Source organism: Lithohypha guttulata, assembly GCF_036872675.1.
Source record: "Lithohypha guttulata strain CCFEE 5908 chromosome Unknown scaffold_5, whole genome shotgun sequence".
In the NCBI taxonomy this organism is placed as follows: domain Eukaryota; kingdom Fungi; phylum Ascomycota; class Eurotiomycetes; order Chaetothyriales; family Trichomeriaceae; genus Lithohypha; species Lithohypha guttulata.
In genome coordinates this window covers 1,892,232-1,918,468 of record NW_027042754.1, presented here as the reverse complement: position 1 = coordinate 1,918,468, position 26,237 = coordinate 1,892,232, and the positions used below count along the sequence as shown (strand labels likewise).

Below are 26,237 nucleotides of genomic sequence, written 5' to 3'. Positions count from 1 at the left end.
ACGTGGGACAACCTCAACATCAAATAACCATCCATTGATTTGAAAATAGCACGTCGTATATACTCAACAGCGTGGTAGCCCTGATATCGGTATGTCTATTGACACAAATATATCTTCTACACACCCGGTCACCACTCATGCATACTGAGAGACGGCGAAAATCAATGCGTGTAACTTTATCATTATACAGTATTGGAAAGCAGCCGAGCTGGTGATGAGTGGGTAGTGTGTCGTTCAACCATCTTCAAGAAGAGGTCTGTAGAGCATATGGTGTAAATTCCATTGAGCCGCACCCGCGTTGCTTATGCAGCCTGAGGCATGACATCTTTCTCCCGCATGACGTTTTTGTTGATCGAATCCAACTTTTCGAGAAGTCGCAACCCACGTGTACAACCTTGTGCTTCTCGTCCCTGGCTTGTGGCATGTCCTTGCTTTCTTCCTCTCTTCTTGATCATAGACCGTTATAGTACGCGACCAACGACACAGATCTTCAGCAAGTATTGAGAATGGTTTACATCCGGCAAAGGCAACTGTCAAAGTTGCATGAATACAAATATGCCAGTGTTGACCACTCCCTGGTCTCAAAGTATATATTGAAGCCTTTCTACACCAATGTCGCGATCAAGTTCTTCCCCATGTCCATGGCGTAAGTGCAGCGAGCTCAGTACACACATATATGACTGACATGAACGATAGACCTAACGCTGTACGCTCCTCCCTCTGCTGAGCCTACACACTTTGACCAACTCTGACCACGACCACAGATTACGCTCAGCGGCTTCAGCTTCGTTATCATCAACTTTCTGACGTTGCTTTACTACAATCCGACCCTTGACCAAGATTGCCCACCATGGGTTTACCTCAGCTGGGCTATAGGTCTCTTCCTGTATCAGACCTTTGACGCTGTGGATGGGACACAGGCGAGAAGAACAAAGCAAAGTGGTCCCCTGGGCGAGCTGTTCGATCATGGTTCGTCAATAAGAACACTAAAAGCGTGGTGACTGATCAGAAGCAGGAGTTGATGCATGCAATACCAGCCTAGAAGTTCTACTCTTTGCAGGCGCTATGAACCTAGGCCAGAGCTGGCAAACAGTCCTTGTTCTCTTCGGCACGGTCTTCACCTTCTACATACAGACATGGGACGAATACCACACTCATCAACTCACCCTTGGTGTCGTGTCTGGCCCTGTGGAAGGCGTACTCACTCTGGTCGTGGTATACACCTTTACCTGGCTCAAAGGAGGCGCCAGTTACTGGCAGCAACCAATGCTTCCCACACTCGGGGTTCCAAAGAATGCGTTGATCCCACAAGGTCTATATCAGCAATCTTGGGGTGAATGGTATATCCTATATGGTGGACTTGTCTTGCTCTTCAATACTTGGACCAGCGCGATGAACGTGATCAAGGCACGTCGAGACCGTGGAGAGGATCCTTATCAAGCACTTCTTGGTTTGGCGCCTGTTACAATTACCTGGATACTGATTCCAAGCTATCTGGCCCTCAATCCAATCATTCTTAACCATCATCTAGTCCCATTCATCATCTTCGCAGGCATAGTCAATGCTTACAGCGTGGGTCAAATGATCGTGAGACATCTCGTGAAGGATAAATTCCCATTCAAGAACGTCTTACTCATACCTCTGGCGATTGCAGTCGCTGACAGTCTGGCACCCAAGATTGGTTTGACGACCACGCTGGGTGATAATGTGTATCAGGTTGCGTTCGTCTTCCTGATGCTCGGACTGGCAATCGGAGTTTATGGCAGTTTTGTACACGATGTCATTACTACAATCTGTGACTACCTTGACATATGGTGTTTGACAATCAAGCACCCTTATGTGGAAGGCAAACAGGACCCGAATGTGCATGCTCTGAAACACGACAGAAAACAACAATAAGGTGTTATTGTGGCTGTTCAGGGCAAAAGAAAGGGCCATACGGATTCTGTAACGTGGAAAGCAATCGGATCGTTGTCCCATCTGTCACGAGCCTTTGCAAACCACCAGCTTAAGAGTCATAAGAAGGTACATAAGCTGCTGAATCTATTGACCCTACGTTATCTGCAAGCCACTGTCATCTACCTGGACCACCACACTCACCAAGCGAGCAACGTCATCTGCAAATCCAATTCACGAACTCATTTCAGTCACAATGGGTCAAGGTAAGCGCAACCTTTTGACTAAACTTTTGCCCTGCCGAAGCAAGGACAAAGCCTCCAGTCCGTTTTCCATCTTGTCATTACTCTCTGTTTATGCAAATGACTAATAATATGTCCTCAGATCATGACATCCCGCCCCTCCCTCCTCCACCATATTCCGCCAGGGAGGAGAAGAAGCAGTCCCAAACCTATAACCACAGCGGTGGCAACCACTATGCTTGTGGCACGCCTATGCCTGACGATACCATCACCTTTCAAACCATGCGTGTCGTCACTGGCACTGTGAAGCCCTTCATGGACATGTCTCACGGCACTCGATACGGTGGTATTGAGACACTAAAACAACTCATGAACGGCTACAACGACTACGATCCCAAATACTATGGTGTCTCCGATCTAAAAAAGGATAGCGACGATGACATCCCTCGACCACCAACACCACCCATAGCCAGCAGCAAGGAAAAGGGTAGTGAGGAGGCCGAGACCAAGAACAAGTGTGTGTTCTGGATCAAGGCACAGGCAGGGGAGCACTCCGACGCAGTCAAGAAGATCAAGCGACTTGGTCAACAAACTTTGTGTTGGCCATGTGTCTACAAGAACTTCAGAACCGAGGCGGATGCCTTGTGGCAATTCCCAGATAAGGATTAGCTGTGAAAAGCGTTGCAGCCTTTGTGATCAAGTTATCGTTTCGAATGTGGACAGTTTGGTTGCTTGGTTATGGGACGGTGAAACGTGTTTGATCTTTGATCTTTGATCTTTGAAAATGGGCGACAGCATCGTGATCTGACGATGGTCTGGATTGATCTTGAGCACTTAATTTGGCTGCCAAACGCAGATAATGGCTGCTCTTCAGCTTTGACCAACCTGTACTTAATCACAACGAAATGTTTTCTAATGAGCAAAGTATCCTTTCCAATCTCTTGCGTGCTGAGTTAGGTGCTTCTACTTAGATTCTTGGTACAAATGTGCTCTAGATTTACCCATTCTGATATACAACACTTGCATTCCAGATGGAGCTGAGTTCCTACTACAGCTTCTATCAATACAAGAGGTTACTCCCCAGCAGAATCCCAACCATTCAGCTAATTACTCACACATCGAGTCAGACATCTCCTTGCTCCCTCCTCACCCTCCTCAGATCCCTCTTCAACCTAAACGTATTCTTCGAACTAGCTCTCCGCCCTGTCTTAGCCAGATGCCTCCTCGCTTCGTCATCCATCTCTGACGACTCGATCTCAGAAGCCCATTCTGACAGATTGTCGGTCTCGACGGAGCCGTAGCGGCGTCGGTTGTAGTCTGGTGGCGGTTCGTGTTGTGATTGTGAAGAGGATCGAGATGATGGTGGTGGTGCGGATTGTTTGTTCTGTGGCTTGGAGGAGGAGGATGTCCGGCCAGCTGATGTAGATGCAGGAGTCGCTCTGCCAGTGGCGGATTTGGGAGGGAAGATATTGACGCCCTCGAATTTGGCGTGGCCGAATGCTGGTTTCTTTTTCTGAGTTTGGGATTTACTAGCTTTCTTTGGTAAAAGAGTATCCATGTCGATTACGTCGTCGTCGTCTTCGTCGGCTTCGTCGAGAAGATTGTCTTCTTCGAGCATTTTCATGAACTCTTCTTCTTCGAGCTCTTCTTGGCGGCTGGCTTCTTCCTCTGCCTCGAGTGCCTTTGCGGCTTGCATTTCTAGACGCTCTTTGCTACTTCTGGGTTTGCCGATGGTACTTCTTAGACCTTCGCCCTTCGCCATGTCTTTCGCAGGCGTGCCCAGCTTGAGGTTCCGAGATATGTTTGTTTTGGCACCGAGTGCCCAAAGGTCGCCCCATCGAGCCTTCCTGGCGTCACGGTAGGCTTGTCGAGAGAAGGATTTGGGAATTGTCCAGCGACGGATCTCTGCTTGTGGTGTGCAAAGGTCTATAGTGATGTGACCACATCGTTTTAATGGCTGGCCAAGTATACGGGGAAGGATATGGGTGGGAGGTGGAGCTGGCGAGTCGGACCATGTAGGATCGTGGTGCTCGAAGCCTTTCTGGATATGAGCAACGCTTGCCTGTTGGAATGCCGCCACAGAAAGAAGGTCAGAAGGCTGCGCAGCAGGGGCAGACATTGGGTCGCTGACGTGCTCCCAAGTCGTGAATGCTCGATCACGAAGATCCTCGCCCTTCATGATCGAAATGTAGGAGAAGTCCACATCGTCGTGATTGCGGTCTTTGGCTCCGAGCACACGTTGCAAGAAAGGTGGCCGAATATATCTTTGCTGAAAACTGCATATATCTTTTCGGCCTTGAGAAAGACCAGCTGTCCGATACATAGGACATCTATCGTGGTTGGTGCACGGTGCCACGATCATGCCCGATACTTTTGTGTGGACTTGATTTCCAGACGGCTGCTCAAGGTTAGACGAATAGAATGTTTTGTGACCCTCGGGAACTTTCAGGTAACTCTCCAAAATCATCTCTCTGGCTGCTGCAATAGCTTCAAACCCTCTGGGGATACCTTTCTCAATCAGTATCAGAACTCCTCCCTCGTCACTTAGTAAAGACCAGAGGTTCTGGATATGCTGTTTGCGCTCCCATTCTTCTTTTAGAGGGAAGATAGAGTGGGAAGCTATAATAACATCAAACTGCTTACGTTGCTGAGCAGGTCGATCATCGTCTAAAGTTGGTGCTTGACGTGTGCGGACAACGTCTGGTAGACGAGGAACAAAAGTAGTATTCTCAAGCATCGTAGCCGCACGGTGTCGTAGATTGTCAGAGCCTGTTAAGACAACAGATTTTGTTTGCGGCGCCTTCGGTATTTGACCTTTATCCGAGGTGTGTAGGCTCTGCCAATGTGCCTGCACAATCTCGCGCCATGCGACTATACCGACGCCGCCAGAGCCAGCATCTAGCACCCGGGGACCTCCTGGTTTCGCAAGGACCTTATTCAACCACGAAGACCCGAGTCGTTTTCTCGTTTCCACGAGAGTTGCCGATATTGAGGCATATGTGGGTGGCATGATAGAGGTTATAAAAGCATTGGCCTCCATCTGACCCATAGCATTATCGCTCGCCTCTATTGGAAGGGGCAGTTGCTGGCGCGCCCGAGCAGAACGCGGAGTCAAAGGTGAGTCTGGCAGACCTGGCCCACCAAATGTTCGCTCGCATGCTTCTTTCAGGTGTTTGTTCGAGTAATCCTTCAGAACTTTCTCCACTGGCTGAACAAAGGTCTCTTTAGGTAGGAAAGTAGTCTTTGGATAGGTGGCAAAACGGCCAAGGGCGGTCAGAGGGTGCGATCTGCTGTCTTCGGATTCCTCGAACTCCTCGTCCAGGTCATCCACGTCTTCGTCGACCAAGTCAGCTTCGAGTATTCGAGCGACTTCACCAGCTCTTGCCACGTCAACCGGTCTCTGGACTCTGGAGGTAGAACTTGAGTCTTCGCGCTGTGACGGCTTGCCCACTTTCGCCTGGTTTGCGATGTCCGCAGGTGTTTCCTCTTCGCTCTCAAGGCGGTACGGCACTTCTGTCCCGGCCTGGTCAAAAAGGACATTCTCTGGCACTTGGTCAATCTCCTCCTCCTCTTCCTCGTATTCCTCATATGCTTCCTCCTCGTCAGGATGGACCAGAGGGTCGCCATACAAGCGCTTGTAGTGACTGAGCTCATCAGGTCTCAATGTATCACTTCTTAGGTAATCTCCATAGATAGTCCTGGCTTCTCGTGCTACCTCTGCATCGCTTGCGCCGCGCAGTCTGAGCATAACCAAAGGGACTTCCGCAGGATCGACATCCGGCTCTTCCTGTGCGGTGGCATCGTACACAGACCCTTGTAATGCCAGAAGTCGTTGCGCAAACTGGTCCTGCTCGATGGCTTCCTGTAGTGTCTTGCCCAGCTTAGCCTCAAGTTCAGCTATAGCAGCATCCTGGATAGCCAAGAGCTCATCTTCTAGTACCACATCGACATCGTCCGCAGGAGTTTCTTCGTTGCCAGTCTGCTCAACAGATGCCTGCTTCTGGTTGTCGACAGTATAGGGACGACGGTAGGCATGGGTAGCACATCGTGGCGGATGAGCAGCAAGCGAATTTGGGACCGAGAAGGGAATGTGTCGAATGGTACAGGGCTTGTTAGAAGCTATACTTGTCCTAGCTAATCCTCGCAAATTCCGAGTCGTTGACATGCTCGACAACCACCTCACTCTGATGCAGACAGTGCCGATCTACTCTTTCCAAAAATTATTCTTACAACCAGTATCCACATGATTCATGCTCGCATGATCATATACTTAGAACGAGTCATGTCGTACCCTTCGCGCGACGCGCTTTCTCTGACCAATCATATCATCTTGAATATATACCAGGTAAATAAGCCGATGCATCAAGCTGTCAAACATTTATTAATGTCTAGATCGTGCTGGAGTGTGTTGCTTTCAAGAAGGTACAAAAGCAGGCCCAAGAGCTTGTGTCTAACTACATGGATACACGGCCCATGCTCCAAAATTGTGCATCGGTTCTGTTTTCAAGCTCTTGTCCTTGCAACTATAGCTTCCACAGCTTCATTGAACTCTTTCTGATTTTCCCAGGCCAGGACATGGCCAGTGCCCTCCCAACTCTGGAAATCCACACCACTATTCTCACCCATTTCCTCCTTGAATATTTCAAAGTGTCTAAACGTGATCATGTTATCCAGACTTCCATGCATGACGCAGATCCTGTCGGCTCCAACCTTTTGAACAATCTCCTTGAGCTGACTGGCACTCTTGTGATGCCAGCCAGCTGCAATTGCCTGCAGCACGAAACCCTTCTTCGTGAAGCCATCTTTATCCTGCCGTTTTTCCAGTTCGCTGGCAGCGAAACGGTCTCGATTAGTCGGGAAATTGAGCTTAGGGTCGTCGTTCTCCTTGTCCGGCTGCTGAAGGAAATCTTTGCTAAACAAGCGATGTGCTATCTCCTCTAATTGCACGTCAATGTCCTTGGGAACGAACATATTAATGCGCTGCCGCAGGTTCTCCACAAAAGGCACTGTCCTCACTATCCTGGATGCAGTGCTGACGAGGAACAGACTTTGTATTCGTTCCGGTATCAGCATCGCTACCTCTTGCGCGATCATACCGCCCATACTTACGCCAATAACATTAAGATGCCGTTTCTCCTGACGTCGCCCCATGATGTTCTCTGCTGCGCCACGATTCATGTATAGACCATTCATCACTTTTTCGACATACTCCTTCTCGAGCCAGCCCAGATGCTCAAGTAATTCGACGAGATCCGCCGCCATTTCCCGTGTCGTGTACCGGCTCCATGGCTTCTCGCTCAGACCGACTCCGCGGTTATCGAAGACCAGACACGTGTACTTGTCCCCTCTATCGTGGCCAAAGTACTTACTCTGTCGCTTCCATGCTGTGCGATAAGCACCAAGGCCCATGATCCATACTAGTTTGATGGGACCTTGACCGTGTAGCTCGTAGTACATCTTGAAGAGACCACCAGGTCGCTCGGATCTAACATTGATGGACGCATGGCCCTTCGAGGTCGGCGGAATGCGAGACGACCAGTCGTTAGTAGAGTAGGCGGGATGAGCATGAAGCTCTTTGGCTGTGAGTGGCTTCAGGGGGCCAGTTGTTGGCGCTGTAGAGGGCGTGAGTGCCGTACGGTCTATGGTCATGATGGTCAATGCTTCGATAAGAAGGCGATCAGTATCGCTAGTGATGATACCGGTCGGGTTCTTTCGAGTAATTCTGATCGAGACGAAAATCAAGAAAAAGATCCACAATGTATCGTCGTAACAACCTTGATGCTATATCAGACCTCTAGCTTCTAGATACGCTCGCTCTCGACGAACAACACGTCGGCAACCTCTGCCCGCCGTTCGGGTAGTAACAGCCTCGTGTATAAATGCCCATGACGTGTCATGTCACTGTCACATGCTTCGGTGTACAAAAATCCCCACTGAATAAAAACGCCGAAATCTGTGTTGCTAATTACCGAGTACGTTCCTGCCAGAGAGGGGCCACCAATACCATCATTGTCATTTGTCCACGACTTTGGAGGAAGTCTCGACAGTTACAGATACAGACGAACTAAAGTTGACTGAGATTAAAAGGCAGAATGAATCATGGAGTAAAGTCAAACCGGACAACAGGTAGTAATGTAGTTCTTTAGTCCTGTGTGAAAGAAGTGCCTATCCAGTACTTAAATAAGTACAACATGATTGATTTCCCGTCACCAGTATTGTCGTCTCGTTGGTTTGTGCCTTTCAGATGGCTTCTCCTGCGTGACTTGCCTTGCCAGGGTTGTCAACTTTGGGAACTGCCTTTGCTTGAACGTGCTGCACGAACTTAGTAGTCATTACCGCTACCACTTGACCAGACTCATTCTGATCTTGATCGCCCAGTGGCACTTCTTTCGAGTTAGTGACTCCCGTGGCATCCCGCTTCCTTTTTCACACGAGTGCGTGCCGACGCCTCAGATAGTTTGCAAGATTGAAACTACGGCCGTCTTGTCGAAGATGCTCCTCAGTCGCTCATTGAACCGGACTCCAAGGCATTGGTACCATGATCCTGCTCTTCATCGTTTGGATCAGCGGCACAGTCTTATGAACAGTGTCGGCCCAGCCTTCCACACCCCAGGATTGTTCCCTCCTCAACCTTCTTTCCTCCAGATTTGCGAACTGCCACAGGTGGTGAACCACGTTGAGGTCTCCTATCTGCACGAACCAGGCTCCGACACCCTCCATGACTTCGCGTCTGGCTTTTAGACCCTTTCGCCAATGTGTCTCCCACTCCAAGAGGTTACCAGGATGTAGCGTGTATGATCTGAGCTCGAAAACACCGCCCAGTCTTCGGGGTGGTGTCGTGGGCCAGAAAGAGAATTCTTGCATCAACGACGACTTCTTGGAGTTGATCAATGTTTTTAGTTTGCGGTCAAACTCTGCAAATTCGGGGTGATGTTGTATAGTGTGTAATGATTGATGGTAGCCGGTATATCGCTGATACTCCCATATATGTACTGCAGGACTGTTAGTTATGATGTTCACCCGCCATTAATCCAATTACCAAATGTATCGCAATCACCAATCTCAGTCCTCCAACTTCCAACCAAGTGAACCTTGTTCTCTGGATTGGCTGCTACCTTCGGATACCAGTCTCCTACTGTCTTTACGTACTCATCCACTTTATCCGGCTTGACGTCGTGAGAGACGATCGAATGTACGTATTTGCCTCGTGCGAGCAATTGCGAGAAAGATCGCTCCATATCTTGGTCCAGCTGCTGTCCTTCGGGGGTACCGTAGATTAGGCTCGATAACTTCCCACCTCGCTTGGTGGTAGTGTCTTGTTCGGCTTGACGTTGATCTCCTGTTGCATGAATTCTTAGTGATCCTAGTCCCAAGGGATTGGCAGCTGCAGGTGAGCCATGCGGACTATCTAAAACCGTTTCGCTAGACATATGTTGGGCATTGTATGAAGAAGGGGTAGCATCAGAGTCAGAATGAAAGCTCTCGCGCAACTGACTTTCAGCTTGTTCTTTCTTTCGCTTTGCAGCAGCCATATCTTCTCTGAATTGTTTTTGCTTCGCCTCGAAGGCTGCGGTGCCATCTGGAGTGATGTCACCTAAGCCTGGCGACCGATGGGGACCTTCTCTACATATTGTAGAAGAAGTGAAGGCTCGTATGGAGCTGTTGGAGGAGGGGCGAAGCAACTTGCTTCTCAGCATGATTGCTGCCATTTATACAACGGTATGTAAGAGGGGTAATGTAGAAGCAAAGATGTGCCCGAGAATGATTGCCGCTTGGACACAAGATTCCTCCACGTGAATGTTTACACGGACTCTCTCTTCCAGTCAACCAAGGGGATTTGTATCCGAGCTTTCGTGTAGAGAAGGACAGCAGCAATGACCAGGTGGAGGTGTCGGCAATGGTAGCTGATCGTGTTTCGCCAAGTTCCTGCAGGTAAACGATGGATGAGTAAGGATTATAGGTCAGTGATTGGTGAAGAACGTGCTCTTGGAGTGCAGGGATCAAAGAGCTGCAGCAGGTAAAAGTCTGGGGTCAGTCAAGGGAGGAGCTTCAGCTACCCAAGCCACCAGTGTCATAATCTCGTGATTGTCGGGGTAAGCTAGTAGTTAATTAGTGATTGAATTAGTCTTCATGAACGCCCGTAGTTTAGGCGGGTCTGGTCAATCCACGTTAGCCTAAGTTAGCGGCGCTGATATCGATATTGACATACGACACTTGGAGCAAGCAGAGAGCAAGACATCTTCGCAGCCCCTACCTACCTAGCTGTCATCGTCGTAGACTGTGTAACACAGCCGAACATACATCCCACAATAGCCGTCGTAATCATGTCTCAACATCCCCCACTCAACTACGAACCTTCCCTCACTTCGACGAACCAGCTAATTGGCACAACACTACCCCCAGAAGTATCACAATGCTTGCGCCATGCTCGTTACCTTCATCTTGCCACGATAGCCCGGCCAAGTTCTGCCTCTGACCCTCCAACGCCTCATGTCTCGCTCATGAATTACACATTCTTACCATCCTACAGCTGGAACAATAGTACACCCCAACCAATCATCCTAATGACCACAAACACACAGTCCCTCAAGACTCAGAATCTAAGGCATAATCCGAGAGTGAGCCTGTTGGTACACGACTGGAGCTCGCATAGACCACCGACGGCACCAAACGTGGGTGGTGGTGATGCAAGGAGTGGTAGTCCACCAGCTGCTGCAACAAGAAGTAGTCTAGCGAGTCTACTTCTAAATCTCAATACGTCTGCTCTATCTTCGATATCAACGACAATCTCAGGAGAGGCACGCTTTCTAGAACCTGAGAGTGAAGAAGAGAAGTGGTGTAAAGAGGCACATCTCGCCAACAACACATTTGAAGGACAACTGAGTACAGAAGCTGGGTATTTTGGAACAGGAAATGGTGCTGTACAGCAGCCGAATGAGAATGCGTGCGGATACATTGAGGGCAACGATGTGCGTGTCGTGCTTGTACCAGTGCGAACAGGACGATTGTCAGACTTCAAAGGTGGTGTCAGGGATTGGAAGGTTGTAGACGAATATGAGCAGGGCCAAGATGTAGCAGGTGTCGACCCGGATGGCAGGGGACGAACAGGGGATTTAGTCAATGGTGTGCTATGATGATATTTATTTTCCAGCTGTCTGAGGCATTTTTGTACTTCTACAATGGTTGACCAAGTTCTCATCGAAGTTGCAAACATCCCAACATATGCGCAGATGGCGATATGAGCCTTTTGCTCGACTGATGTATTTCCAACAAAGTACGAACGCCTGACTAGGTGTTTCTTCTCCCAGATTTCACCACTAACTGTTCAGAACGTGGACGACTGTTTCCGAGCACGACAAGATCTTTTTGTTCTCCTTGCTCTTCTCCACATACAAACAGTACAGAAAATCGCTAAACACAAAAATCAAAACTTCAACGTAGAGCAACACTAAAGCCACCAATGTCGACTGCCTTTGCAGCTTGTATCGCATGAATGAATAGAAAAGTAGCTGGAATGTAGGTCAAAGATAACCACGATAAAAATGTATCTCTGCCTGATAATGGATGACGCTGTGTGCCGGAGGACACAGGACGTGAGGGAATAGTTGCGCATCGATCACATAACAACACATTTGCTGCTCTCTTTCACCTTTGCAGGCTTAACGGTCAAAGCAACTCGGGCAGCTTCTGTAAATGCTTCGTTGACGCCTCTGTTCCTCATTGCCGAGCATTCTGAGCTATGTTAGTGGTTGAACCGGAAAAGTTTTGATAGACCACGCACCAAGATATCGCAGCGCCCCAATTCTCTTCGCAGCTTCGAGGCCCTCGTTGTATTGAATTAGATCCGGTGCATTGGCGTCGTCTTTCTCGTGCTCTTCCCGCAGATCACACTTCAAGGCGCATAACACGATCTTTACGCCTGGACAGTGCTCATTGATCTCTGCCAGCCATTTTGTCGATACGTTCTCCAGTGATCCTCTATTATCAACCTGCCATTCCGTGAATATTCTGACTCTATCGCAGAGCGAGGAGGATACGTACGCTAAAGCATAGCATTATAGCCTGTGTATCGTCGTAGGATAACGACCTCAACCGATCGAACTCTTCTTGTCCGGCTGTATCCCATAGCGACAACTCCATTTGTATATTGTCGACGAAAATATCGTGTACATAGTTCTCGAAGACGGTCGGCTCGTAGACTGTAGGGAAGAAACCTCTGGATTTGTGTTGGTATTGACGTTGAAGTGATATTGTATGCGCAGCTCACCTTGTGAAGACATTAAGAAGACTAGTCTTGCCTGTAGAGCTCTTATCAGCATGGCTCGTGAACTCCGAGCATCTGCATGGACCAGGTCATACCACATGCACCATCTCCGAGCAGGACCAACTTTCGTTGAACGTGCTTGCCTCCCACACCGCAGAGAGGCATCTTCGCTTCGGATCAGCCGTCGGCCGAGGAATCGATGGTATGTGAACCAATATCGTGCTTTGTATGCGCCTGCAGGAAGCACGTAGGTAGTCGAAGGTAATGGCAACGAGCTAATCGAATATCGGGCGACAATAATAGAGCTCGTTAATTATGCGCAGGCTGTTTCAATGTTGCGGTGATCCGTAGCAACAGGACAAGAATGCCAATAAGTCCAAGGCGTTGTAGACGTAAGATCGAATGATGAGATAAACGGATCTGCTTTGGCTCCGGGCTCAATGGAAAGGACCGTTGTCTGTTGGTCTAGATGAATTGATATGGGGAAATTTAAGCCAAACAACGCTTCACGAGGAGCCACATGCGACCATGCGATCCTCTTTGAACCACTGAACATGCAGCGCTTTGCTAAGCCGCTGCATCCTAGTCTCGGGTTGCGCCACTAGTCAATCACTGCAGCTGTGAGAGCTGAAATGTCTATCATATGGAAAATATTCTGAGAGCTCGCCGGGCATGGAGTCGCGAAGGGAAGATAAAGACCTCTTTGCAAATACATATATTTGCCTGTATGGATTCCAAGGTAGCTTCATTTTGCAAGAAAGGATTTCTGCCTCGTTGCAGTGTGTTCAATCAGTTAGTGAAAGCCGAGGACCACAGCAAAGGCTGGACTGACTGCACATCCTTTAAAGCATGCCAGCGAGGTAGGCTGTGCTTTGGCTGCTTCGGGACTTCGGTCTGCGGCAAGCGGGCTTCTTGATGAAGATATGTCACAATGTGTGTAGCAAACAAGAATTTCAGGAAGCCAGATGCAATATCATGTCTAGTGTGCATGCAATTTATTCAAAGTCGGAGTTTCAGACTGCTCTGAAGGAGTAGTGCTGCACACTTTTGGCTAGGTCTACTGAGACACACAAAATCTCACAGATAGATCCATGAAACTTTATCACCTTCTGTCACTCGGCTCTACTGAACCCTGATACAGGAAAACAACGCCATTGGAGAGAACCGGTTGAAGAGCAAGCGCACAGCTGATAGGAATCGGAATTGTGTAATTCTGAAGGCCAAAGTTAGCGTGTGTTGCTAAGCAGAGCTAGACCAAGAAGTAGGAATATGCAGATGGGTCAGGTCTCCAAGATGATATATGTATCTACATGATTTGTTCGGTAAGAACACAGCGAAAAAGGTTTGTTCATCAGGTGGTTGTAGTTGTGATGAAGGAAAACATGGACTTACCAGACAAGCAAAATAAGCTCAGACACGCACGAATCGACGATGACCTGGTCAAGATGTTGTTAGCACACGTCTACAGTGACTGCAAACTTGGCTGGAATGTGTAAGAGCATCTTTTCAGGCTACGAGTTTGTTAGCATATTGATCGAGGTGCCTGGCAATCTGGTGACTTACCTCATTAAATCAGAATTTTCAGTGTAAGACGTTCATGCCCAAGTACGAAACTCGGTTCAAACAGTGTGAATAATGTTCATCATTTGAGGATGCAGAGAGTAGCAGGGTCGGAGAGAAAATGTGTATTTACCTGCCAATGTCTGTTAGTAAAACGTTGCTCAACTCTTTAACGCCTGAAAATATGTGTAAGATAACAAGATCAGCTGACGAAATCTCAACAAGCACAACAGTTTCCACGATCTCACAGGATTTGTACGTCCTGCTTTTAAGAAACCGCCTCAACTGCATGCGCAGTCTGTCCGCCCGTTCGTTCAAGACTTCATCATAGGAGGATCGACGTGTAGCTGAGCTAAGAGGAGCTTGGTTCATACCTATACAATGTCATGTCAGTTATGATCGGGCAGAGTAAGGCAGGTGATATGGTTGTGATGCTCTGCTCAGACAAGGCTGAAACTTTCAATAGACAGATTCCACATTATGTATTAAGCTCGAGGAATGCCATTGCATGTCGCGTTATCATCATCGAGAGGGACAGAAGTGAAGAGTCGCTTACCTTTTCAAGAAGCAATCGGTCGTGGGCAGGCAAGCAAAAGTAGCCAGAAGTCCTGTATGTCTTGTATTCGTTAGCACGAGTACTTGCAAGAGCATGCGACAAGTGATATGTGTCAAAGATTGTCAGTGTAATTCTAGAGCGTTGATAATCTTTCCGCAGAGGCATTGCCTTGGAGTTGGATTGTAACTGTTCATCACATTGGCGCGATCTTCTGCAGAGCTTTACTTACTAATTAAGATACACCTGAGATAAAACTTCAGACAAAGGAGACCACAGGAATCAGTGCTGAAGACGGCACGAATGTCGAGGCTGCATGAAGTTTAGATAAGTTTGGAAGAAAGCAGGTCAAAAGTTTCGATCACTGATGGAGACCATGGTCTGCCAAGACTGGAGCAAATTACGGTATATTTTAACAACCAGAATGATAATCACTCGCATTAGCTCCTTTTCTACCACTTGCCGGGATGGCAAGATGATTCAACACTCTTCGAGCATGCGTTCTATGCTCTTCATAGCCTTGTCGGCGTACGCCTTCATATCGTCTCCATACTTCTCCGGCCCTTTCCCGTCAAACACTTCGATGGACAGCCAGTCTCTAAAACCTGTAGCAAGAGTAGCTTGAAGGAAGTCCACGATAGGTAAATAGCCTCCGTCGTAGGGTAGAGGTCTATAGTCATGACTCCATTGTCCTCGTGGCCGCAAGCCTGACTCATCCACTTTGTCAGGTATTGGGGGGTCCATCTTGTACGCATCACTAATCTGTAGGAGGAAGATCTTGTCCCCTGGAATAGTTGCACTCATCTCCTTGATGCTATCCTGCCAGCTCTGCTCGATATCTTTCTTGTTGCTTGCACCGTTCAACAGTCCCGAAGACGTTCTAGGATCACCCCATTCACCACCAGCGGACTGAAACGTGTCCAGACAGAGACCGATATTGGACTTATTGGCTAGCTTAACAATGTCCCATACATGCTTCCAATTTGGTGCATGAGTTGACCAGCACCAATTTTCGTAAGCAATTCTGAAGTTCTTCGTGGCCAGCATATCAGCTAGTTCTGCGAGGTCTGCTGCGCTGTCTTCCAGAGACATTGAAATTCCTTCAGCATCAGATGAACCTACCTATAGGCAGCACGTCAGCCAACTATATTTTCACTGTAGAAGCATAAAACCTTGACTCACCTGTAACATATCAGTGCCGACTGCTTCCATGATTCGCATCCAGCCCCTGGCTCTTTCCCAGGCATCGGCTCTCTTCTCATCCTGCTTTCCTTTTACCCATCCTTCAAAATTAGCAAATGGTTGTAGCATCAGAATCTTCAACTTGTGCTTCTGTACAAGCTTTCGGATTTCCTGTCCCACAGTAGCAAGAGTTTCGAAATCTTTAGGATTTGGTTCCTTGCCATTGAGCTTCTGCGCATACGAGAGAATATCCGGCATGGACAACTCGATTGCTTCGAAGCCAGCTGATGCTATGGCTTCAAGCTTTGAGGGCAGATCATGTTCAGGTTTGTGGCCAATGCTACACGTTGCATAGCTGGTAGGAATCTTCGTGCCTTTGTAGATCGGAGCCATGTTCATATAGGTTCCTACGATGAACAGCGAATCCGGTAGGGACGACTTGTTGACTTGCACGTGTAGTAATTAGTTCTCAAAACTTTTAGGCGAAATACAACTCAAGTCTGCAAAACGTTGACCAGGATCCTCAATGAATTTCATCATATTGCAATCATCAGTAAATTCTGGCACTTCCGGGATTCTATACGCGTGATGTCACCGACACCCAGCATAAGTGTTTGGAAGTCACATCTAACACGATACATGTGCCTAGTGTCTTCGTCTTACTGTTCACTCCGTACTAGAGAGAAGAGCCAAGTCCATCAACAGATTTAGCTCAAGAGCCTATTTGCTTACATTTGTTCAGGGAGAGGAACTATTTCTGGAGATTGAATCCGGAACCTGCACCAATCAGAATGTCTACCAGTAATCGGAAACAATGGGCTGACAAAATGAAGAAAAATGAGGGTGAGATTGCTATCAAGAAGGTAAAAGCGGTCCCAAGTACGCGTACATCAAGCTGAGAATTGCAAGATAGGAATGATCGGAGTTGGGTCAATGGGAAGCGCAATGGTACTGGTTTCCACCCCCCAAACCCCCAGTTCCGAGTTGGCTGAGACAGTTTCCTGAGCTGACATTTTCCAGAGCCTCCTGTTTGCTGAACATGGCAGTGAAGTACATTTCTATGATCCAAGTCAGCACAAAGCCCCATGCATATGTCACATTGACTGATTTTGCTTACCAGGCGAGGAGAATGTCGGGATCCTCAAGAACGAAGCGGAAAAGATCGGAGCCAGCGACAGGATTGTCTCTCAGAATAACTACAAGGAGCTGTGTGAGAGTCTTAGCAGTAGCGATGAGCCTAAACATTTTGTGTTCAGCATACCCCATGGAAGCATAGGCGACAAGACTGTGGAAGGGTTAAGGCCATATCTGAAGAAGGGTGACGTGATCATCGATTGCTCAAATGAGCACTGGGAGAATACCGAACGTCGACAGTCCAAACTCGAGCCAGATGGTATACACTATATCGGCTGTGGTGTCTCCGGCGGATATCACAGCGCTCGCCATGGTCCATCATGTTCTCCTGGAGGAAGCGAGGAGGGTCTGGAGCGAGTCATGCCGTTCCTGAAACAAATTGCTGCCCGAGACAACCAAAACCGACCGTGCACCACTCCTGTTGGTCCAGGTGGCAGTGGGCATTATGTGAAAATGCTTCACAACGGTATCGAACAAGGAATGATGTCTGTGCTTGCTGAGGCATGGTTCATCCTAACGACAGGACTTGAGCTGAGTTACGAGGAAGTAGGGAGTATATTCGAAGCTTGGAACAAGGAAGGTCCTCTACACGACTGTTTTCTAGTCGACATCGGTGCTGACATCTGCCGGACCAAGGATCAGAAAGGCGAATATGTTGATAAGGGAAGTTATGTGCTCGAGCACGTTCGCGACAAGGTAGTGCAGGATGTTGATGAGACTGAAGGCACAGGTTATTGGACCTGTGAGCAAGCAGTTGCACATCACGTCCCTGCAGCCTCGATCCTTGCAGCGCATCTTTTTAGATGCGCTTCAGCTGATGCAGCTCGGCGCATTGAAATTCAGCAATCATTTGGCGGAGGAGTGAAACCACAGCCAATGAAGGTGGATTCCAAAGATCAGTTTGTGAAGGATCTGGAGATGTCAGTATACATCTGTTTCCTGATGTGCTTTGCCCAAGGTCTTCACATCATCAAAAAGATGGACCGAAAGAAAGGCTGGAACATCAACTATGGACAATTGCTGCAACTTTATCGTGGTGGTTGTATCATCCAGGCTGATCACATTGTGGACTTACTTCAGACTATGTACGACCGCAACGACCACGATGACGACGATATCTTAGCGAACAAGGAAGTCGGTGCCGAGCTGTCAAAGAACTTCCAATCACTGAAGAAAGTGGTGCTTAAGAGCGTCGAGGCCGATATGTACATACCCTCGATCAGCCAGAGTCTTGAGTTTTACAAGTATTCTGGTTCCACTAGCCTGCCTACGCAGTTCATGGAAGCTGAGCTGGACTATTTTGGCGCACATAACTTCGACTTGAAGGAAGGTCCACCAGGAAAACCACAGACTGGCGAGCTTCACTTCTCGTGGAAACCTGCTAGAGGAATTTTTGGGGAGTAGTGGTTGATGTAAAGGCTTTTCAGTGAGATAGACTGAGTCAGACAAGGAATCATTGTTATCAATCTGTGATGAGTACGAAGCATAGCCACAGCCAGTTATACTTGTCATGTTATGTCACTGTGTACGTTCGAAAGACCTAAGATTCAAAGAGCTTTCACGGGTTTGATCTGATAATCTTCGGGATGGGTTGAGGAAAGTCTTCCGAATCCAATGCAGTCGTGACTGAGTGTCGCAAACAAACACGATACAATCTTCATGCCCCAAGACGTTTCGCTAGCAGTAGCCGGTCGATACTCTATATCCCCTGTGGCTCTGTAAGATTAGTTTGTTTTTGTTTCCTGCTATTCCTCTGATATTCGTGACTACACCTTCACCATGGCCGACCACGAGTCGCGTTCCGAATCACCCTTGAGTGACATTGGCTCTGATGCTTTCACGGAGGACAAATTTCATCGATCAAGATCTCCCTCCAACGTTTCCGAGATGTCAGACGTATCGGATGGCACGGCGACCCCGTCGACTTCTACACCTGTCAACATGGACGCCAGACCACTCAAACGACGACGAGTAGGCGACTACGACCATCCTACCCCTCAGTCTACGAATCGATTGCGACAATGGTCGCCGACAAGCTCAATATCGAGCGATACCGACGGTTCGGTGCCCAACTCTCCGTCTTTCGCAAATTTGGGGCCAACCCATCCACTCAGTACTGCTTATGCCGCAGCCCAAGCAAACCCGAACGATCCAGAAAGCGCGGATTATACTCAAGTCACACGATGCCAATGGGCAGGTTGTACCGATCCCGAGCAGGGCAATATGGACAACCTAGTCTTCCACATCACGGAGGTTCACATTCCAACTAGACAAAAGAAGTATTTCTGTGAATGGGAGGGTTGTCAGAGAAAGTCTATGCCACACACATCAGCGTATGCGCTTAAGGCGCACATGCGCAGTCATACGAAAGAGAAGCCGTTCATGTGTCAAGTACCTGAGTGTGATAGGAGTTTTACTCGATCAGACGCGCTGGCCAAGCACATGCGAACAGTTCACGAGACAGAAGCATTACGACCCAGCGATCCCGTACCAAGAGGGCATACTGGAGGAATAGCTGCTATTGATTCGAAGAATAGCGGGCATGGCACCAACGGCACTCTTGTAGGCCGAAAGCTCAAGCTCACATTCAAAGGTAGCAAGTCCACAGCTGCAGAGACTGCGACCTCAGAGCCTAAGGTTGAAGGTGGCCTCCCACCACTACCAACAGTAAGCACAGCACTCGCGGTTGGAGTACAGAGCCCGACACTAGCGCAACTCGACGCAGATGACAGCCGAGACGAAGCATTGTCTCGTGCAGTAGACCTAGATTCTGTGCCCTCCAGATTGCCGATCAATCCAACCTATTATCCTCCCGATATCTACCACGACATGGATGACTTTGAGAGAGAACTTCCTCCCAGTCAATGGTTCCGGTTATTGAGACGGCAACTACGTTGGGCTACAGACGATGGGAAGAACCTAGAGAAGGAACTACGCAGCCTAAAGGCAAAGACGGACGATCTTCGTGGTAATCCTGTTACAAAACCTGGTAACGACGAACAAGTTGCGGACGTTATTAGGAGAGAGGAATGGGATGTCGTTGATAATCTATTGGATCGCGTTGTGGCTGCTGAATACAATGCGACGACGCAGAAGCTGCAGCAGACGTCCCCTGCGAAGGATGCTGCTTCTAGCACGGAGCAGAACGACGAGGACAAGATCTTCCAGAAGGTACAGTCATTGCCATATTGGAAGAAGCAGAACAAGGTTGTGGACGATGCCACCACTGTGGCATTAGCTAACGCAGCTGCTTGAGTGACTCGACTTGTTGCAGCAAAAGCTCAGAGGTGGCCACAGTCTTTAGACTTTTCAGCTGCCAGGTGTACGTATCTGCATTTTCGTCCAGGCTTGTCCTCAACATTATTTCATAGAGATAAGTCCGCCGTTGCGAAAGCCATGTTGTTTGATTATTTTTAATCACCAGACATCTTTTTTGCCAAACATGACCGTGTACTACCCGACCAGCTTCCCTAGCAGATCAACGTCTTACAGTTCACTTTCGTGAGCCAAAAATGGTAGCTTGGACTTGTAGTCTTGTGCTTGTTCGGGTAACCTGTACTCACACGCATGACTCGATCTCTGACACAGGGCGTGCGAAGACGCAAAGGAAAATCTTTGCGACATGATATGAGTCTATTTTGTGACTGTGATATGAGACATACAACTATAAATAAGGTCTGCTTCGGGTTTTCCTCTTAGAGACTTCATCACCTCGTTCTTAATTGGCAGTTGCACATTGGAACTTATCTCGAGGTCACCGAAATACGAGATCGTCCATTATCTGGACCGACGATCCCCATCAAGTCCGCCTGAGCAGCGCCCATGGCACAGGAGGAGATGCAAGAGAAGAGGAACAATAATGGTTGTTTTAAGAAGAGCTGTTGTTCTCATACTAAGATATGTACTGAAGGAATGTCATTGACATAAGCAACCACAGTGTCTAAAAGCAAAAGAAAAATGGCCACGAGTACGATCCTTGACCCTCCAACCTTGTACCTGAATAATCTTTGCACCGTCAACAAGGTGGTCAAGGAGACATCAGAACCGGCCACAAAAGAACTATCAACTGTCATGGTCATCCTGCGAGGACGCCGCGAACAGGAAAGAATTGAAAGATTGGCGACAACTGTGTGCTTTCTTTCGAAGAAAGCATGCTGCTGTATCCGCTGAACGAGAAGCAGTGAACACATCGCCAGCAAGCTGAAAACGTGACTGAAGTGAGCAATGATATCAGCGATATGCTAGATATCCAAAGAGCTGGCGGGAACACAAAGGCAAGAGCCCTCACAATGCCAAGATGGAACATGAGAACTGTTGTTCTTTTCGTCTCGTGGATACCTTCCCGAGAACAGGAGGAAGATTTACGAAAGTGGCCCAATACCAGCTAAAGCTAGGCTCAACTTCTACCCCCTTGGCTGAAATAACTGTTTCGTGCATGAACCTTTACTTAAAAAGATCCGCCGGACGCTCAATTAAGTGCATCGCACAGCTTCGAAGGATACAAAGTCCTTTTGTATGCTTGATTGCAACATCGACAAGAATGAATAATCGTCGTAATAGGTCGTGAATGTGTGGGTGTCCTCTTGGGTAGTCAAGTATTGTATTCAACGTCGGGATCGCCTCCAAGAGCCTCAACAACGGCTCGGAGTCGTGTGATTTCGGCAGCCATTGCACTCATAGTCTCCTGCTTGCGCATTCGTGACTTTCGCGCTGCGGCTGTATTCTTCTTCCTCTTTGCGGTTTCCTTGTCGTCATCAGACTCAACGACAATATGTGGTAACTCCTTCCGTGCCTTCGCGCTGTTGCCCTTTGTGATACCAGCCGACAGCGAGGCCTTTCGGTCATGAACAATAGGCGGCCTTCCGGGTGACGATTTCTGTCGTACCATGGGTGAGGCATACTGAGGTGCGCCTGAAAGCTCAGACAGAGATCCAAAGCTGCTGTTAGGAGCAATGGTGGGCTGAGAGTATTGATCAAAGTGAGCATCTGGAAAGAGTGTAGGCAGGCTATCGAGCCTGGTCATGTCGAGTTCGGTGTCAAGAGCACCTTCGAGCATGGGAGTAGTGTCAAGGCCAGAAGCGGTGAAGTCAGGCGAGTCAAGGAAGTCTGATGTAGGCGTCGCAAGACTTGGGAAAGCGGTGGATGGTGCAGCTGATAAGACAGCCTCATCTGTGAAGAGGTCACTTGGTGAGACGGTGGCAGGATGCGCTTGAGTGGGGGACTCGACAACGGCGCTGCCGAAAGAGGTATCGAAGACATCCAGGGAGGCATCACCGTGGAAGCCTCCCTGAAGGTTGAGTTGGTCGAACATGGACATATTGTTGAATACTTGAAGTTGCGTTAGCGGAGACATGGCGACAAACTGATATGTATTACCTTGAGGTGATCCTCGATGTGGAGGTTGTATTGTACTTTGGTTGAATTTAGGCACTGGAGGACGCCTGTTTTGGTACTGACGAGCTATTATTCGTTGGTAGTGTTGCAATTGAGCGTTTGGAATTGTATGAGACCGGTAGTTGTTTGATTGACGGTATGACACGGGAACCGAGTGTCTATGAGGATGGGGTGTTTGATTAGGGGCTGTACGATGTATCGCCTGCCCTTGCGAGGCACGACTGGGGGCCGTCTGGTGCGGTGAGTTGAACAACTGGAAGTCCTGGTCGAAGTTGTGGTGTAGTGTTGCCGAAGCAGCCTGAGTCAAGGGGGTAAAACTCCATGATGGCTGAGAATCCGTGGTGAAAGACGTAAAGTCTAACGTGAGGATGGTTGCGGATGGAAAACTCGTTACGCTATGCGCTACGAGGTCGTTGTCGCGGTCTCCAGAGAGACGCTGGTAAGAGTTGAGAGGAGAATCTGTGGAATTTACTGAGTTTCCTGAAGAAACTATCTTGCTGGTAAGCGAGATAGTTGGCTACTTGGTAGTAGTGGCAAGCATCTAAGAGGACTTCATGATATTGAAGTCCAGTGATTGTCGTGAGAATAGTGGTATGGATGGAGGGGAAGAAGAAAAGGTGCCTGAATGTGGGAATATCATCTTCATTTGTAGGAAGCAGGCACCAAGAGTGTGCTTCTCCACCACGCTAGTATGCAGCATTTATGACTCGAATGTATTTTGAACTATTCCACAATAACCTTAGCTTTGCTACACCCGTTCCTCATCTCCCTTACGAGCGGATCTACCATTCATCTGTTACGATCGAGCTTACAGTGTGCAGGTCTGACATTCTGAGGGAAGCGGCAGGAGTGTCTTTGAAATTTCCGAGAGCGCATTCAAAAGTGAGGATTGTGTGAGATTCCTTGAAGTCGATCTCAGCGTTGTCAGGCCTGCCAGAGCTTGACCACGACGCTGGAGTTAAGGCTAGGTCGAATCGCAACCCTGTGTACCTCTAGCCTCTTGAGGACAAGCGGAAGCTACTTAATCCACAAGGACAGGGTTTATCAGCTGGAATCACCAAGCTGCGCCATGCCAGATGCATGAACTCGCGAGCATCCATGGCACACAGAACAAGAATAAATTCAGTTGACCCGCCATAGAGGACGGGTTACGTAGTGCATAAGCAATAGTTGCAGCAGACATCATCTGGGGAGGTGCTCGTTACTATACATTGGGCAATTTCAATGTAGCTTTTTTCGCAACAGGAGGACCAATCAAGTCGTTTCTGCAACGTCGCATTTCGTGCAGGCTCGCAGGCTTCGCAGGCCTATCGATAACGTGGTTTCCGATCAATCGGAACGCATATGCCGGCACGCCTTTTGACGACTTCTACTCCACGAAATGTTGCTACCGGTTCTTTGTCGATAGCAGCTGACCAATTTCCTTGCCTGAGGACGACAATGCCATGCATGCTATTCTGCAAATGCCTCTCGTCTCACAATCTAGAACATTAACACGCACGTTTGTTCTCGGAACTTCAGCAAATTAGCATATGCTGATATGCAGTATGACGCTGGAACCGGTTCTGGGTGTTGGTACCAAAGTTCCTTCAGCAAGGACCTTTTGCAAGCATACACTCCACAAACAAACATTCATTGGCTGAGCACAAATCATAAAAAGAAAGAACCATCTGCTGCACCTACTATAACTCTGCATATGTACCAGGTAAAGAGATGTGACTCATGGTAGCACTCGGCTCCAAACTGACACCTTGACCAATTTCGACAATCATGACCTTTATGCCAGTGGCTGCGTATCGGCGGAGCCTCATCCCTATGTCCCTCCCACAGTTCGAACGCAGAGGCTATTGCCCGTATGAGCCTGAGATAACGCTGAAAAGTAAGATTTTATTTCCAGAAACATCAGAGCATGCACTCTGTGTTCCGACCTCTATGCCAAGCGTATGCTTCATGATTACGTTCGTCTGCTCGAGTCCTATTTCGCAACATAACAAACAAACAGGAGGTAACCACTCGAGAGTAGCTTTTATCCGCCTTGTGTAGTTGCCCCTGCAAAGAACATTCCGTGTCGAGTCTCAGCATAAGTTCATTGAAGCTCACAAAAGTTGGTTGGATATTAACGGAACGTCCAAATTTGGTTTAGTGCCTACTAGGGGACAATCGCAGAAGTTGAATCGCGGAGCATACTCGAGTAGCAGTATCTTCTTGGCCCTTTCATTCGTGCTCGCAATATGACCTGGTATGATGATTTGGCGGCAACGAAAGTGTGTTGACCGTCAGCATGCCAGTAGTCCGAACATCGAACTGTGCGAAAATAGCTATCGACCATCGACAGCTCAAAATGCCCGAATATCAGCAAGAGCAATGTCGGTAAATCTAAGCGCAATCACTTGCCGAGGCTCATAATTGAATGAACTTCGCTGTCGACATACAGTATAGTATATCGGCTGCAAACAGTATCTCGACGATCTCCATGCTTACTACTCTTCTGGAGAGAACTTGCGAGCGACCTTGACCAATGTCTTGCTTCACCATCAGGGAGCATCGTGTGCCGGCGAGCTATATCCGAGAATATCCTCATGCGCTTGCGAATGATCAGGAAGAACAGCTATACCTTGCCGTGAAGCAGTACATACCACTTGAGAATAAAAAGGAGGACAAGAGAACCCCATGCACGATTATTGGAGCCCATGCGAATGCCTTCAATAAAGAGCTATACGAACCATTATGGGAGGATCTCATTAAAGAGTCTGAGAAGCACAATTATCGTATAGTTTCGATATGGATAGCAGACGTTGCTCACCAAGGCGAGTCAAGTGTTATCAACGAAGACAAGCTGGGCAACGATCCAGGATGGTACGACCATCCTCGTGACCTCACCTATCTCATCAATCTGAAACGAAACGAAATGCCTCGACCAATCTTCGGTCTTGGTCATAGTATGGGTGGTAACAACCTGGTCAATGTTGCTCTATTCAACCCACGTCTCTTCACTTCACTAGTGCTCCTAGATCCTGTCATTCAGCAACGCACAGCCGAGATTGCGCCTCCAGGTATGGAGAATGCACCATCCTCCGTAGCCAAACTTTCCACCTTCCGCAGAGATATCTGGCCCTCCCGCGCAGAGGCTGCCAAGCTATTTGCCAAATCACCGTTCTATAAGAAATGGGACAAGCGTGTCTTGGATAGGTGGATTGAGTATGGCTTGCGTGATTGTCCCACAGCTCTTCATCCTGAAGCACAGTCACCTCAAGTGACGTTGACCACGAGTGTCGCGAACGAAGTACACACATTCCTACGACCGAATTACGAAGGCTATGGTGCTGAGAACCCGGAAAAGAAGATCAACCGCTACACGCATCCTGACATCGTTGCGAACATGAGATATAACTACCCTTTCTATCGCTCCGAAGGTCCCCGTACATTTGCACGCTTGCCAGAAGTACGGCCCAGCGTCTTGTACATTTTCGGTTCAGAGTCAGACGTCAGCGGCGACGAGTTTAATAACGCCAAGTTGAAGACTACTGGTGTTGGTGTGGGCGGTTCTGGTGGTCAGGCAGAAGGACGTGTGAAAGGCGTTACTCTGGAGGGCGTTGGACATCTGATCGCAATGGAGGCCGTAGAGCGGACCGCGGCGGAGACAAGCAATTGGATCGAAAGCGAGGTTGAGAGGTGGAGGCGAGAGGAGGAAGACTGGCAGCGAAACTGGAAGACTAAGTCGCTGAGAGAGAAGCAGGATGTTGACGAGAAGTGGAAGGCGATGATGGGTGGTGACCCGAGAGCGAAAAAGAGGCAAAAAGATACGAAGCTATAATGAACAATTCTTTGAGAACTGGTCAAGTTCAACACTTTAAATTCGTCTTCAATGCTACAACTTCTTGACATGTCGTTCCTCCCGGCCATGTTCCTTCTCACTAGCAGGGATCAGGCACTAGGAAGATACACACACACAGTGCGCGATCGACATGACTTCTATATATTTCTGTACAACCGAATATCATTCCCAAATCTA

The 26,237-nt window shown here is 48.3% G+C and overlaps 10 protein-coding genes across 10 annotated transcripts; 5 read left to right on the top strand and 5 right to left on the bottom strand.

The window, feature by feature from the left end:
* Positions 1-506: 506 nt before the first annotated feature.
* EPT1 (Phosphotransferase) lies at positions 507-1,899 on the top strand (the record flags this gene model as incomplete). Its single annotated transcript, XM_064901484.1, has 4 exons — positions 507-646; positions 697-706; positions 765-969; positions 1,061-1,899. The coding sequence occupies 4 exons, from the start codon at positions 507-509 to the stop codon at positions 1,897-1,899; spliced, it is 1,194 nt and encodes a 397-aa protein (XP_064752560.1).
* A 253-nt stretch (positions 1,900-2,152) lies between these two features.
* LTR64_007160 (uncharacterized protein) lies at positions 2,153-2,807 on the top strand (the record flags this gene model as incomplete). Its single annotated transcript, XM_064901483.1, has 2 exons — positions 2,153-2,162; positions 2,281-2,807. The coding sequence occupies 2 exons, from the start codon at positions 2,153-2,155 to the stop codon at positions 2,805-2,807; spliced, it is 537 nt and encodes a 178-aa protein (XP_064752559.1).
* A 454-nt stretch (positions 2,808-3,261) lies between these two features.
* RSM22 (37S ribosomal protein S22) lies at positions 3,262-7,787 on the bottom strand (the record flags this gene model as incomplete). The annotated part of the gene is made up of 2 exons (XM_064901482.1): positions 3,262-6,257; positions 6,761-7,787. 2 exons carry the CDS (start codon positions 7,785-7,787, stop codon positions 3,262-3,264), a joined length of 4,023 nt encoding a protein of 1,340 aa, XP_064752558.1.
* An 858-nt stretch (positions 7,788-8,645) lies between these two features.
* LTR64_007158 (uncharacterized protein) lies at positions 8,646-9,835 on the bottom strand (the record flags this gene model as incomplete). The annotated part of the gene is made up of 2 exons (XM_064901481.1): positions 8,646-9,130; positions 9,178-9,835. 2 exons carry the CDS (start codon positions 9,833-9,835, stop codon positions 8,646-8,648), a joined length of 1,143 nt encoding a protein of 380 aa, XP_064752557.1.
* Positions 9,836-11,754: 1,919 nt separating this feature from the next.
* Positions 11,755-12,278, bottom strand: RHO3 (Rho GTPase; the record flags this gene model as incomplete). Its single annotated transcript, XM_064901480.1, has 3 exons — positions 11,755-11,870; positions 11,920-12,127; positions 12,180-12,278. The coding sequence occupies 3 exons, from the start codon at positions 12,276-12,278 to the stop codon at positions 11,755-11,757; spliced, it is 423 nt and encodes a 140-aa protein (XP_064752556.1).
* A 2,717-nt stretch (positions 12,279-14,995) lies between these two features.
* Positions 14,996-16,090, bottom strand: LTR64_007156 (uncharacterized protein; the record flags this gene model as incomplete). Its single annotated transcript, XM_064901479.1, has 2 exons — positions 14,996-15,637; positions 15,698-16,090. The coding sequence occupies 2 exons, from the start codon at positions 16,088-16,090 to the stop codon at positions 14,996-14,998; spliced, it is 1,035 nt and encodes a 344-aa protein (XP_064752555.1).
* Positions 16,091-16,488: 398 nt separating this feature from the next.
* LTR64_007155 (uncharacterized protein) lies at positions 16,489-18,235 on the top strand (the record flags this gene model as incomplete). The annotated part of the gene is made up of 2 exons (XM_064901478.1): positions 16,489-16,576; positions 16,818-18,235. The coding sequence occupies 2 exons, from the start codon at positions 16,489-16,491 to the stop codon at positions 18,233-18,235; spliced, it is 1,506 nt and encodes a 501-aa protein (XP_064752554.1).
* Positions 18,236-18,610: 375 nt separating this feature from the next.
* LTR64_007154 (uncharacterized protein) lies at positions 18,611-20,086 on the top strand (the record flags this gene model as incomplete). The annotated part of the gene is made up of 2 exons (XM_064901477.1): positions 18,611-19,498; positions 19,529-20,086. 2 exons carry the CDS (start codon positions 18,611-18,613, stop codon positions 20,084-20,086), a joined length of 1,446 nt encoding a protein of 481 aa, XP_064752553.1.
* A 1,336-nt stretch (positions 20,087-21,422) lies between these two features.
* On the bottom strand, positions 21,423-22,148 carry GCN4 (General control protein; the record flags this gene model as incomplete). Its single annotated transcript, XM_064901476.1, has 1 exon — positions 21,423-22,148. One exon carries the CDS (start codon positions 22,146-22,148, stop codon positions 21,423-21,425), a length of 726 nt encoding a protein of 241 aa, XP_064752552.1.
* Positions 22,149-24,743: 2,595 nt separating this feature from the next.
* On the top strand, positions 24,744-26,039 carry LTR64_007152 (uncharacterized protein; the record flags this gene model as incomplete). Its single annotated transcript, XM_064901475.1, has 1 exon — positions 24,744-26,039. One exon carries the CDS (start codon positions 24,744-24,746, stop codon positions 26,037-26,039), a length of 1,296 nt encoding a protein of 431 aa, XP_064752551.1.
* Positions 26,040-26,237: the final 198 nt, after the last annotated feature.